The sequence below is a fragment of the Saccopteryx bilineata genome, chromosome 2 (genome assembly GCF_036850765.1).
Source record: "Saccopteryx bilineata isolate mSacBil1 chromosome 2, mSacBil1_pri_phased_curated, whole genome shotgun sequence".
NCBI lineage: Eukaryota > Metazoa > Chordata > Mammalia > Chiroptera > Emballonuridae > Saccopteryx > Saccopteryx bilineata.
The window spans coordinates 154,453,956-154,468,174 of record NC_089491.1 but is presented as its reverse complement, the minus strand read 5'-3'; the positions used below and the strand labels follow the sequence as shown (position 1 = coordinate 154,468,174).

General features: G+C 48.8%; 1 protein-coding gene and 1 pseudogene across 12 annotated transcripts in view; both read left to right on the top strand.

Moving 5' to 3' along the window:
- The window catches only part of CACNA1C (calcium voltage-gated channel subunit alpha1 C), a 786,403-nt gene that overhangs the window by 566,347 nt on the left and 205,837 nt on the right, over positions 1–14,219 (top strand). For 11 of the 12 annotated variants that reach the window (XM_066258219.1, XM_066258227.1, XM_066258220.1 and 8 more), the window contains 2 exons: positions 3,987–4,090; positions 11,397–11,569. In XM_066258219.1, the coding sequence (XP_066114316.1) occupies positions 3,987–4,090; positions 11,397–11,569 (277 nt within the window). Of the gene's footprint in view, positions 1–3,986; positions 4,091–4,377; positions 4,482–11,396; positions 11,570–14,219 lie in introns of all 12 variants that reach the window. The other variant, XM_066258229.1, reaches the window with a different exon arrangement.
- On the top strand, positions 10,251–10,368 carry LOC136327804 (U4 spliceosomal RNA; annotated as a pseudogene).

The window sequence follows — 14,219 nt, the reverse complement described above, 5'->3', positions numbered from 1 at the left end:
TCTCACTTGTCCTCCTACCTCCTTCCCTCACCTACATTGCCCATCTTGGACCCCTGAAGGATCATCTCACAGCCAGGAAAGAAGCCAGAGAGGAACAGGGAAGAGCGGACACCCTGAGTCTCCTAGGTGCGGTCCCAGCTCTGGGGTGTCTCCAGGTCATGAGGCAGCCTGGGGGGGCATCTCAGTGTGGAATGGCCTGTAGCTCCACTCATCTGAGGTCTGTAATGATGTTGGAAGTCACTGACCTTGTGTAAGGCACAGGAGAGGACACCCCAACTAAACAAGGACCTGAGGAAGTCATAGGGTTTGTGGGTTTATGGACCCCTCAGAGAAGTGTGGCCCGGAGGACTGCATTGTATGTGAGGTGAAGTGCTCACAAAGTTTAGGGAGTAGAAGGAAGCAGTCAGGATAGATTTCACTTCCAGGAGCCAACCAGCCCCCCTCCCACACACTGTCTTCCCAGTCTTCCCGGCTCCAGAGGCAGGTATGGAAGGGTGAACTGTGACGGGCCCACCATCGCCTCCTGCTGTGGCCGGGTCCCAGCTTCCTGTCCTGAGGAAGCGGAGGACATCTCCCATCTAGGCAGAGTAAGGGAGCTTCTTCAGAGCAGACCCTTTGATCCCTGGGCCATGCTTGGGGATGTGCTTCCCCAGAATCAGCGCACAACAAGCTGGCTGGTCAGTCACGTGGAGTCCAGAGCACCTGAGCGAGTGTACATGCTGTGTGGCCTGTGTGCGCCTTTTCCCTGGTGAAAGTTCACAGCTTCCTTCAGCTTTACTGACCCTCCCCCTCCTCCAGTGTAAAGAAGCACTGAGTTAAGGAACAGGAAGGGACCTCTGACCTTGACTGGCAGGACTTGGGTAAGGAAAGGTAGAAGGACAGAGAAAAGGCTTCACATGACCTTCACCTGGGTTCCCAGACACAGACACCTCCTCTCATCTCGGGCTGTTTCCCAACCTGTGGCTTTCACTGTGGCACGGAACACAATGTCTTGGACATCGTAGGCACTCAGTAGATACTTGTTGAGTGAACATGGACTCTAACAAGATCACTGCCAAGTATAATGGAAGGGTTATGTCACAGTTCTCCTTAATAAAATGTGACATACAGACCCTGGTATCACATGACCGTCATTGTCACTGTGATGTGGCCTGTGGCCCACCAGCCACTGTGGCTCCCATACTTTTCTCTCTCAGGACCTCACTCTGCTGATCCTGCCCTTTCTTGTTACTAGTGCAGTTTCATCTTCCTCATCCTGGTAGCACAGACATTTACCGGACTTCCCTCTGCTGGTCTGGCATCCTTCGCAGCCTTGGTCCAGATAACTGTCTTCTGGTTGAAGGATGCTCCGGGATTCCCTGGGATGGCTCAGCCCTGCCCTCCTCATAGCTGCTGTTGTGTTGGATATTTTAGTGCTCAGCCACTGGGAAAAGCCTGCATCCCAAGGCCGGGATGGCTATACAGCTGGAGGCTCTATTTTTAACAATTGCTAAGGCTGTAGGAAAACCCTGTTTCCACCCCAGGATCACATACCCTCCGGGCTTCCTCTCTACAGCTGCTTTCCCGTTCTGCCCGGGCCTTGCGGGCTTCTCCTGCCACCTACAGCTACTCTTGCCCTTGGGATTCTATACCCCTGCATGGTTACTCCTCCACCTGCACTCGCCACCTTGCCTTTTACTTAGCTGTTCTCCCTTCAAGCAAGAGCTTCCTCTTTATAGCACAGTATCTGGCACATAGCAAGTTCATTCATTCACTTAACAAACATTTACTGAGAACCTACCACAGGCAAGGCTGGTGGTTCTGGGCTCTCGGGACAAACCAGTGAATGGAGCAGACTGGAATTACCTGTCTTCGTGGAGCTCACATTCCAGTGTGGAAGGCAGCCGCATAATAATGAGTAAACGAGGAGTTAGTGATGAGCCCTGTGTAGGAAACAGAGCAGAGTGTGTGGAAGCGGCCATGATAATAAAAAAATCTCAAAACTTATGTGAAATTGAATTACATTTGACATTGACCAGGTTCAGTAGACATAGTGAAGGATTCTTTTCCACCCTGACTCAGTTCTAACAGATGACCCTCAAGCCCTTGACAAAATCTTTGTACATTGACTACATGTGGTAGGTTCCTCTCTAAAATATGGTAACCCCAGATAATAACAGTAATAGGTTTGCAAAGACTATATGGGAATATAACACTTAAAACCGGCCAGATTGGGGAAGGTCACTCGTACTTGTCCATGTTTTTTATTCACAGCACACAAAGAACATACTTGTCCAGCACTGGTAGGCACATGGGTAAGGTTTCTCAGCACCTGAGGAGCCGTGAGGACTGAGGGCAGTACTGACCTAGCACACCTGGAATTCACTGTGGGCACCCGGTGGTAGTCAGCCAACTTGAGCCTGCTTTAGAATCACCTGGGTGATTCACATGCAGAGTTATGAGGCTCGCTGAGTTCTTGAGAAAGGGTCCAGAAATCTACTTTGTTCCTATCTCTCCCAGATGGTTCTGGTGCTGGTGGTCTTTGCACCCCACTCCGAGGGACACTGCTCTGCAGCATAGCAGGGTTATGTAGTAAATTACAATATTTGCTGTGTCCTTATACCTGAACTTGGGAGCTATGGAGCGATCTATGTAAATCGAAGAGTTCTCAAACTTTTATATGCGTCAGACCCACCTGGTGGCTTGATAAAACATGGGTTGTTGGGCTCACCCCCAGAGTGTCAGGATGGGGCCTGAGTCTGCTCTTTAGAACGGGTTCCAGCTGACATTGATGCTGCTGGCCCACAGGGCCCCGCTCCAAGAACCACTTACAGAAATCATTTAAGAAGCTCGTGTTATTTAGAAATTAGGTTTTCCTGTAGGTTAAATTCACAAAGACAACATTGGGGTTCATTTTTGGAAGATAAGACTTAAACCCTTTAGTCAGAAAGCATCAAAAGAAATAAATTTGAGAAACTAAATCAGAATAAATTTTCTCTTTGATAGAAATGCCGCTCTGAGACCTACCCTCGTCTTCACGTCTATCCGCTGACGTGTGATGTGCTGGTGAATGTTGAACAGCCAGCCCTTAGGGACCAGGGGGAGGGGGGCGGGCAGATCTGTATCACTTGTCCATTTCTATCCACAATGGCCAGTTTCAAGTGCCCATCGTGAAGTCACTGAACAGGAGCTTGGAGGAGCTGCACAGTGGCTCTCTAGTGCCCACAGGAGCCAGCTCCACTCCACGGCCTCCAGCTGCCCTAGGGGTTTGCAGCCTTTCATGGGCTGTCTTGTTGCCCAGTTAGTTACAAGTCACAGTTTCCAGGTTAAGGACTGTTTCTGTCTAGGCTATGGTTATAGTCACAGGAGCCGTTCTCCCAATACACAAACCAAAATGAACATCCATCCTGCTTGTAGCCTTTGTAGTGTTTGTGAAGCCCTGGAGTTTCGCCTCCCCATTCTGGGCCCAGCTCTGGTCGAGTACGGCAAGCCCCTTCAGAAGGCCCCTTTCCCCTACGTGCTCAAAGGCTCTGGGCCCCTGGCTCTAGCAGGAAAACCTCAGGTACTTTTGACACCAAGCCTGGGGTGCAATGGGAGAGTTAATGCCACATAAACCTAAGTGAATTGAAATCATTCCTTGATGAAGAAGGTTTGTTTGTTTTGTTTTGTTTTGTTTTGAGGCTACCCACTTTCTTAGACAAGCAAATAGAAAAACATTGGGGAAATGTTTTTTGTTGTTCCAGATAATAAAACAACAGAGAGAGCCAGACAAGATCTCTCTTAAGGCAGAGACTACAGAAAGTCCCTGACAGTCTGGGTCAAGGTCATGGGGAGTATTCTGAGTTTGGATGCTACAGGGGTAGCGATGGATCACCACCCACCTAGACAGAGACTAGGCTCAGCCCCGTTTGTCCCTCCCAGCTTCTCTCCACTTCCTTCTGTACCTGCCCTCTCGCTTTGACTCAATTCTGCTTTCTCTCTTTCCTAACTTTCCTTCGTCTTTCCAGATGCAGGACGCTATGGGCTATGAGTTACCCTGGGTGTATTTTGTCAGTCTGGTCATCTTTGGATCCTTTTTCGTTCTAAATCTGGTTCTCGGTGTGTTGAGCGGGTAAGCTGACTGTTTCTGTGTCCTCCTTACAATGCAGCCGAGCAAGGTCCCAGGTTCCACTCTGTCCATCGCCAGGATCCTCAGGGATGGGATCTAAGAGACCCAGGAAAACCAGGGGAGAAAGTCTCAAATTCTGGCCCATTGGCTGGCAGGCTGTTTGGCCTCTGATTTGCACCTAGAGGATCGGGGTCCTGGCGCTGCGTGGGTTGGTGTCTGAGCCCGTGATGGGTGCTGGGCCATGCTCGACTGATGTGTGCGCCTCACTAACTATCATTCCGTTCTTCCAGGTCAATGATGCCGTAGGAAGGGACTGGCCCTGGATCTATTTTGTTACACTTATCATCATAGGGTCATTTTTTGTACTTAACTTGGTTCTCGGTGTCCTTAGCGGGTAAGCAGGACCAAGAAAAAAGGTCTTGATTTTTTTTCCATTTTATTTACTCTTTCTGCTATTCCTGGCTTTATTCTTTTACTGGCTCTGATGAACCTGGGATAAGGGACCCCCTCAGGAGCCTTGAAGTGAGTGTCCTTGGCCTGGCTGGGCAGAGGGTCAGAGGTACATGGATCAGTCCATTGGTTTGTGCTTCACCAAGGGATGCCAGGGCCCATATGCCTCCTGCCAGCTCATCCAAGCCCTTCCCTCACTCAGGCAGCTGCTCAGGGAGGCAGAATGCTCTTTCCTGTACCTGAGGAGTAGCACAGGGACACCCTGCTCTGGGAAGGCCTTGGCAGCTGGAATTGGAAGGAAGCTTCATAGACTGTGCTTTCACCATATGCAGAGGTCTCACAGCTTGGTCCTTGCCTGAGCCATGGAGCCAGTCCCACTGTGTGCCAGGCTCTCCATAAAAACTTTGGAGAGCCTTGATTTGGTGTCAAACCAGGGTAATAAGAATTATATTTTAAATACAAACAAATAACAGACTGAAAATATAACCCTCTTTGGTTCCGGTTCATAGACTGAGCAGCCCACGTCTGGCATCCTGATGTCTGACTGAAAAGGGCACCTCGCTGATGGAAACCCTAGATTATTGGAAAGCCAAGGAGAAGGAATACCACTTCCCTTTCAGTCTGTCTCCTTGGTTCCAAGTAGAAAGCTGGCCTGATTTGGCCTTTGCTCAGATGAAGTTAAACAGTAGTAGAAGCAGCCAATGTGCAGGGCGTCCGGGCCCCTGGGGGTGGCCTGACTCACCGTGGGACGCAGCCCCCCTCCTCTTCACCAGCCCACACCAGCCTTGCCAAGGCCTCACACCTACATGCTCCTGGTGACCTGCTCCTGGGTAACATGCTCTGCTGCCTTGGCCACGAGGGGAGGGGTGCGGTCTGTTTCTGCTCTGCTCAAGACAGGCCAGCTGCTTTGGATAGCCTTCCCTAGGTCTGTAGGGGCATCAATGCTGGGAGACAGTCAGCAGGCTCTAGGACAAAGATTGATCTTCCTTGTCACTCAGTAATGAACTAGGAATGGCCACTCCCATCTCCTCCCACAGCCTAATGCAGTGCAGGGGCATCAGATGTAGGCTCAAGAACTAGGTGAAGGAAGGATTCTGCCCCACCCTCACCCCTTCCCCTGGTGGGTGGATTGTTAGAGACTTAGATGACATCATGCCTTCTTCCCAGGTAAGGCTGCGCAGAAAACCAGAGTCTTCCTCAGGGGGTTGGAAGGATGAGGACAACGCAAGCCCCTGACTAGCTGCCTGGACGGTGGAAGGGTTTTCCTATCTGTGTTCCAACACGAGAAAATGCCTCTGTGTTTAAATGTAAATCACCAAGGAAAGCATGGAAGAAAAGGTCTATCTCATCATATACTTAGGACAGAAATTCAGACGCCCCAGCTCTGCCCTGGCCGGATGCGTAATGTGGAAGCAACTTCCCCTTCTTAAACTTTAGCTACCCGTCTGAAAAAGTCCTGGTGACAATACTTAGCGTATAGTAAGTACTAAAGAAAGCTGCTACTATTGTTGCTTACTTGGTGCTTATCATAACTGGATTTAGTGAATAGAATCATCAAAAGTTAGAACCACTCCATCCCTTTTTTTTAAAGGTGAGGAAGGGGAGCCCAGAGTGGTAAGTGACTTGCACCTCTGTTAACTACGAGTCAGTGTTGGAACAAGGCCCCCATCTTCTCACCGTTAGCCAGGGCAGGACATACGCTGAGTGAGCTGAACCGTGACATAAGCCAGAGCTCTGGACTTCTACAGGAATGTCTAATGGTTCCATTTTCTCCCCTCAGAGATGAAAAACAAATCTAAGTGAGTAGAATACCCCCCTACACACACACAGCCCTCGAATCAGATATGGGGTCTAGGAGCTAGATTGTGATGACCTCCTCAAGCAGAGTATCTTCCCACAGTCCTTGGCCACGAGAAAAGTCGTCTTACTGGTGGTATCAAAGCAGAGATGTCAAATAATAGCAGCTGGTGACATCAGAGAAGAGCCTGGGAGACCATGTCCTGGCCTGACCCAGTCCCAGTGAGGGGAGTATGTGACAACACTCGCCCAAAGCCTGGCAAGTAGGAATACGAAAACCGCGCACAGACCCTGAACAGGAACAGTAGGCCTTCAGGCCTCGGCCTCGTGAGCCTTTGAGTCCATTCGGTGGTCTCCTGGAGACACTACCCAGTACCTGCTCCCTGACCAGCCCCAGCCCGGTGCTAGAAACTCCAGATGGCTGGCAGAACTTCTTCCAAGGCTTCCAAGGTTAAGGAGCCCTCTCTAATCTGTCAAGAGGGCAGAAGAAAAGAAGAAACCAAATACTTCTAATGGGAAAAACAGAGGATCCAGGATTAAACCAGAACAACATGAACCCATATCCTATGTTCTGAAATTACAGCCAGGAAGGGCGGAGGGCTGGCAGCAGCACCGGGTGTGGCGGGCTCCTGGAAACAGCCGGCAGGAGCAGGAGTCCCGGGGGGAAGGGTGCAGAGCCAGCGCAGGGGCTGCAGTGGGTCAGGCGTTAGCCTGAGGCCGGCAGCCCAGCAGACTTGACCCGTCCCTCAGGGACAGCAGCACCCAGCTCAGCAGCAGTATGGGCTCCTAGCATGCTGGGATTCTGGGACCAGGGCAGGACACCTAACACTATCAATTAAGAAGAATATTTTATACCACAGCACATTTATAACTCATGCTCTGATTACATCCTTCCATCACCAAGAAAAGTTTCAATTGTTCTCTTAGCTTACAGCTCATGAAGGTAGGGAAGATGACCGTCCATAAAACTCCCATTGAAAAGGTGGAAACCAGAAATTTTGGTCATCAGAGGGTCCTGTAAGCATCCTTTTTCTGGAATACTCACGTATCCAGAACACAGCATTCCTGACAAGATAGAATAGAGTCAGTATACAGGATAGACATCGCATGGATTCTTTCTGAAGAGCTTCCATGCTCATTAGCTATTGATCCTCACGAGCCACAGGCCTGGTGTTATACAAATATAAATCGGGTTATATTTGCTTTCCCCTTTAGAAATCTAGGCCTCCAGCCCACCAGAACTGAAACAGCAATGACTATGAGATTCCCGGAATGGGAGGAAGCTGCAATCCATTGAAAGTCCCTGGACTCTGGAATCCAGTTACTTTTTTGTTTTTAAGTGACTGTGAATAAAGGGCTTCAGAATGTGCCTTCCATTGACAAGAGGCCCAGTTTCTCGTAGACGGGTAGGCACCCAGTTTTTTTTCCCCACTGAGAGATGGGCATGTCTTTCTCTCTCCCAAAGAGCAGAGAGCCTGGTGGGTAGGTATTTTACAACCTGAAAGCATAACTGGAATGGCTCAATATCCAGGTCCAGAAAGAAGCAAGAGCAAGGCCAGGACATAGGTGCCTTCTAGTGGAAGCAGAAAAGATGGCATAGACAGTCGGTTCTCCTTATTCTATGAAGTCACCGCAATGCTGAGTATCAAATACTGAACCACTACTCTTAGGAGAAATACAGGCTTAGGTACCTGAGGGCCTCTCGTCACAACGTTTCTCTCCAGCGGTCAGTACCTAACCATGCCTATGGTGTGTTTCTGTTTAACTATACTTTAATGTATGTCATTAATTCATTTGCACAAAACTCATGGCCAACAGCACTGTCACGCAGGCCTGAACAAAGCTTATCCAACACAGGTATTTTCTCTGTGAAGCACACCACAGCCTTCTTAAGCTTAGGAATGCTGGACAGTGCTTCAGCACTAGGCAAGCTTTGTAAACTGCAAAATCACTAACAAAAAGCACAAAACGCCAAAAGTGGGGCACTAAAGAGACCATAAAAAGGACATTTGTTCACAACTAACAACTGAAACAAGAAGGCAGAGTGTCACTCTGTCTGACCTCGGCTGGGGAAGTGACTCGTTTTTTGCCATTCTGCAGATGTCTGCAGGTGACCCTGAAGGCACACAAATTATTAACTTAGGGTTACAAGTAAATTTTACTGGGTAGGTAAATTCACAAGTGCAGAGTCTGTGAATATTAAGAACTGACTATATTGATTATAGAGGGCCTACAGCTCCAAGCATTTGTATTGATTGGATTTTCCACATGCACCTCCCTTTGCGCACTTTACCTGAGTGAGGACTGGTCCACTGGCTTTCTGCTCCATCCCTCATTTTCCATGTTGGTTATTGCTGGCCAGAGCTGTGCTTCGGCCTTATGACAAAACCCACTGCTGTGATTGATTATCTAGCCAGCTCCGGTCCCTGGGCCCAGCATAGCCCATCAGGCTGGGCCTTCATGTCTTCATTAGCTCAGTCCCCAGAACAAGTGCATGGCTGCCATCCAGCTGAGGAGATAAAGAGAGCTAGGCACTACCACCCAGAGAATCTCTTACTGCACGGGGTCTGGAGACGAACACCTTGCTCACCTGCCGTTCAGCCGCAGTCTGTGTGCCCCATGTTCTCTGGGAGCCAGGGGGAGCCACGGGGCTTTGGATCTGATTCTGCCACTTTTCACCCCCCTCACACTGCTAACATACCTCGGCTTTTTTGTCTCCCAGTGGGTTTTTATTTTGGGTCCCCAGAAGTATTGGGGGTACAGACGATGAGCTTTTATTCCACAGGAGCGAGTCAGCTGCCCCTACTCCAGTTTGATCCCAGTCCTATCCTCCCCACTCCAGAAGAAGGGTGGGAGTTGTCTTCTAACTAGAACTTGACCCCTTTGAAAAATACTCCAAAAGAGCTAAGGAGAACCCTCAACTATTCAGTCCCCTCACAACCCAGATCTGCTCCAAGGAAAGGAATGGAGGAGGCAGATCCCTGTGGGCAGAACGAGAGACAAGAGGAGGGGGCCTTGAAATGTAGTTTTGGAGTCGATTCACATGAGGAGGCAACCTCTCTGTGAAGTGACTGTCTCCAGAGTGCAAGCCTCTGGCCCTGGCAGGGGCAGTGTGGCCAGGCATCGAGGTTCGGGGGCATATGGGCAGGCATCTTTCCATGCCCACCCCCAATAGCAAAAGGAGGGAAGAACAAAGCAGAGCAAGGCTTCCATCTCTACTGTAAGCTGTGGGCCTGGCCACTTTTCCCTGGCATTAAACTCCCTGGGAAGAAAATGAAGGTACCTGCCAGTTGTCAGAAGGCTCAAGAAAGAGCAAGTTCAATTCAATCAAATTTAAGAAGAAAATTCCGTCCAAACCAGAGCATCATTAAGGCAGCAGTTGAAGAGAACTCATTAGCTTTCGAGCCTCCACGTCTCCTAATTAAAGAAGTTCCCTAGCCACTCCCAGTCCCCACCCCATTTCACCCTAAAAAAAGGTGAATGCCAAAGCCTGTGCTCTCCTAAGCAGCACTAAAGCAAAATGCAAACACTAGACGGTGTGGTGAGAGAGCCGCCCAGCGTCACGGACTGGACTCGGCGGCTGAGCCCGAGTCCGGGTGGTTTGTTGGTGTGTCCTTCCTGACAAGGGGCCTTTCCTATAGAGCGTTTGGCTTGTGCAAGAAATTCTTTCAAGTTGGTTGCTGTAGCATCCTGAACAACACCTTTGCTGGTGAGAGAAGGAACCGTGTTTCTAAGAATGAAAAAAGATGCCCAGTGCGTGTATCTCTCTCTCTCTCTCTCTCATACACACACACACACACACACACACACACACACACACACACACACACACACAATCAAACCTAGAAATGCTCCTCTGTTCTATTGGGAAGAAAAAGGCACAGACTTACTTTGAGCATTAAGAACTAGTCTTCTTAGCTTTGCGCAGTGGCAGTATTGTAGCCAATGAGGCTTATCCGAGGCGCAATTATTGCTAATAAAAAATTTTTTTAAAAAAGAACTAGTCTTTTTGATTATTGCCTTCTGCTGCCAGTCCCGTCCTTGCTCGGAAACTGAATTTGAAGTTGGAGAGAAAACAAGGGCAGAGTCATAGAAAATAGAAAACAAATAATCATTCTGTCAAGTTTTCCAATAGGCCCTTCTTCCATCAAACCCCAACTGAATTCTGATTTCTACTTATTATTACTTTAAACTGAATGCATCATTTAACTTTTATATCATCTTGATTTAATGTATTTTTTTCATTCTGATTAGACTTTTTTAGCCAAAGAGGCAGCCCTCAGGACATTTTCTTGTGTTTGGAATTCTTATTTGTCCCCATGTGGGAAAGAACTTTCTCTGGGTTAGAAATCCTTCCAGGCAGCTAAGAGTGGCAAAGTGAACCCTAGTCATAAGAATAGAGGAGGAGGAGGAGATTCAATTCCTTGGGTCTCAAATCAGTGGTGTACTGGTAAATATCTAACAGTTGGCTCTTTGTGGGGGAAAGGCCTGGTTTATAACATTTGCCAATTTCCATGATGTAAATATTCCCACCATGGCCAGTTTTAAGCCACCACAGAGACCTCACTGAAGCCAGGGTTGGGAAGAGCCATGCACAGGTGGCTCTTCAGAGCCACTGCCGTTAAGCAGGGCTTCAGCACACTGCTGCTCCTAACAACTGCTGTCACCCAGAGGCTCTTCAGATTTTTCTACTGTCACCCAATAATGGGGGAAATGAAAATGCATGTTCCAGACTGTTGTGGAGGCTTACTGTTCAGAATGAGTTTCCAGGACATTGGAGAACATTTGTTACTGAAGGCAGAGCCTGTAATCGTAGATCCAGGAGAGTGGGGAATGGATTTCATGCCTCCCCTTCAGTGCCTCCTTCCATTTATGTGAGAGCGAAGACAAAACCTGGGGTGACTAGAGAAAGCTGTCTGTGGAACTAGGGGCTTGTGGGCGGCCTTCCCAGTGCAAAGCCATTCACACTCTTCTTTCCCCTTGTCTCCGTCTCCCCTTCATGCCTCACCTGCTCCTTCCTTCCATGCACTCCCCTGCCCTGTCCACTCCACTTCCTCTCCAGAGAGTTCTCCAAAGAGAGGGAGAAGGCCAAGGCCCGGGGAGACTTCCAAAAGCTGCGAGAGAAGCAACAGCTGGAGGAGGACCTGAAAGGCTACCTGGACTGGATCACGCAGGCGGAAGACATCGACCCCGAGAACGAGGACGAAGGCATGGACGAGGAGAAGCCCCGAAACAGTGAGCAGCCTTCCTCTGTCTTGGCTGGGTTCTGGGAGAGTGAGGGGACCATAGTGAGGACAGAGGAAACCTTTTACCACCAGCCTTTCTTTATAGTTGTCTTCCTCGAGCAACAGTGGTCTCATTTTGGCCTTTTGCTACTCATAGATGTTGGTCACAGAAATAATTGCTGCTGGTCTATAAAGCCTCATGTTCCTTTCAGAATCTTTGATCTTCAAGACAGTTGAGATTTTGCTAAGGTGGACTCTACTTTTAAATCAGACATCCTTCTCTGGGCCCTACCACTTCGGGCAGAGGGGGCAGGTAGCCTACTCTAGGCTTGCTCGAAAGAATGATTCCCACCAAGCAGCTCCCTAGAAAGCAGGGTTCTACCCCCACTTGCAGCAGACTTCCAAGCACCATTGTGCTTTCTCATAGGAAAAGGAGCCAAAGGTTTCTCTTAAGGAGGATAGGTTCAAAGTACTAAGTAGGAAGGTTGAGTGGCATTTGACAGTTAAATTATAAAATTGAGCCAAATCCCTTTTTCTGGGGTTGCATGGGGCAGACTGTCGGCTTGGTTCTTGCAGGGATGAAAACAAAAGTGACAGATGACACTGAGTCACAAGTGTAGGAAAGATGATGAATCATGGAAACTCAGGCTCTCATTAGATAAGCCCGGTGGTTGTCAAAGTGTGGTCCCTGGGCCAGCAGCACCAGCATCGGCCGGGAACCTGCTAGACATGCAACATCTCAGGCTGCACTTCAGATCTGCTGGCTCAGAGGCTGGGGTGGTTCGAATGCGCCTGCAGGTGGTTGAGCTGCGAGGTAAACTTGAGGGCCACGGGTTAGTTCTAACTACTCTCCTTGGTTCCTTTGCCCTCCATCTCCATGACTACCACACACGGTTGCTGTACAGACAGGTGGGTAAGGGTGGGAAGCCAGAAACGTTCCTGAGGGGAGAGGGAGATGTCAGGACCCACTGAGGCTCAGGGAGACTGACGGCGGGAAAGCAGGGTGTCGTTACTGATCAAATCTCCTCTCCTTACAAGGGCGAGGAGGGCCCGAGCACTGTCAGGAGAGCAGCCCCACAGAAAATGACGGTCGCCCGACAGTTTTTAAATCCTTGTGTATGTACGTGTGTGTGAACATAAAGATCCTAGCACATGTATGTAGATACAGCGGTCTAATTTCTCCGCTCTGTGAGTAGGCATTAGCTATGTCCATGTGTTCAACTTCCCGACTGGTTTCTGTGTGTTTCTACTCACTAGTGTCTGAGTTCTAACTGGGACTCTAGAGAGGGGTCAGGTGGAGGAGGTGGGGAAGAAGGCAGCCAGAGATGTTAACAGAGGACAGAAACTCTGTTCTTTCTCCGCGGAGACTGATAGAATCTTTTCACCAACTCTTCCCTTTCTGATAACTGCTCCAGGGGCAAATACAAAATTAAAACACACAAACAAGGGACTGGTGATGACATTATTTAATAAGCTAAGGAGGCCTTCATTCTCTCCTACGTCATTTGCAAGCTGGAAGACAAGGCCTTCAATGGATTATAAAAGCGAGCAATGGAGCCACTGAGGGTCTTTCCGGGAAACTGTTTGGCAGATGCTATTATGCTGTTAATGCAACTGTGGGTAGCTAATTAGTTTGTGGCACAGCGTGGTGTGGCAAGTAAGTACCACAGAGAAGGTTACCTCAGAAACACAGAAACCAACATCTTGGCCCCCGTCCCCATCCTAAGTCAGGGGGAGCCCCCAAGCTGTGACTGACGCTGACGAGCAAGTTTCTTAGCGTGTCACTGAAAACCGGAGGCATCCACTGCTTGCTGGGCAGCCACTGGCCGGAACAGACGCACGTTGTCGTTCTGTGCTCTGCCCAAGCAAGAGCTTCCAAGGAGAAGTGTGCTGCTTCCCTGTCTCAACTATTAAATTAATGAATTCCAAAGACTTCCCAGCATGGAGAATTCTTTGCAGCTGAAGCAAATCACATGGACGAGGCCTCTCTACCCACGTTTCTGGCCAAGCTTTGGGAAGAGCATGATGAACTGCCTACTCCAAGGGGTAGAACCTCTGCCAGGGATTTTTAAAAGTCCGAATAAGGATGAAATCAGACTCTGGGGACTGTTGTTCCTACCACCTTATACTTTTGCCTGATGGCTGGAGGAGCCTTCTGTGTCTGTTTCTTGTCTCAGCCAGCCTTGTCCTAGGAGAATAAAATGGGAGCCTGCCTCCTTCAATTGTGTAAATGTTGGTGGACTGGTTCCACAGGGTTGGGGCAAGGGAATGAGTATATAAAAAAAGCAAGATAGTAAAATAGGCCCGTGCAATGAAATGAATGTGAAAATCGTTGCGATGGAGCCAGGAAACCAGTCCAAAGCACTGTGTCTATTGGGTAAGTTCAATAAAAGCAGTTGATGTGATTAAATTATTAGGGAATTGGCAACCTAATAGATTTGCAGAAAAGGCAAGCCTGTGGCTCAGAAACTACATTCTTGTCCAAAACTTCATCGTTTGCCTTTTGAAACAAATGCAAAGGGGAGAAGTGCTGCTGTAAGTTATATGTGTATTTCAATGAAAGTGGTATCTTAGCCTTTGAGACTGCTAAACGATTACTGTATAGTGTATTTCCTAGTCCTTTCCAGCTCAAAAACTAGGTAGTCTTTTAAGAAAAAAAG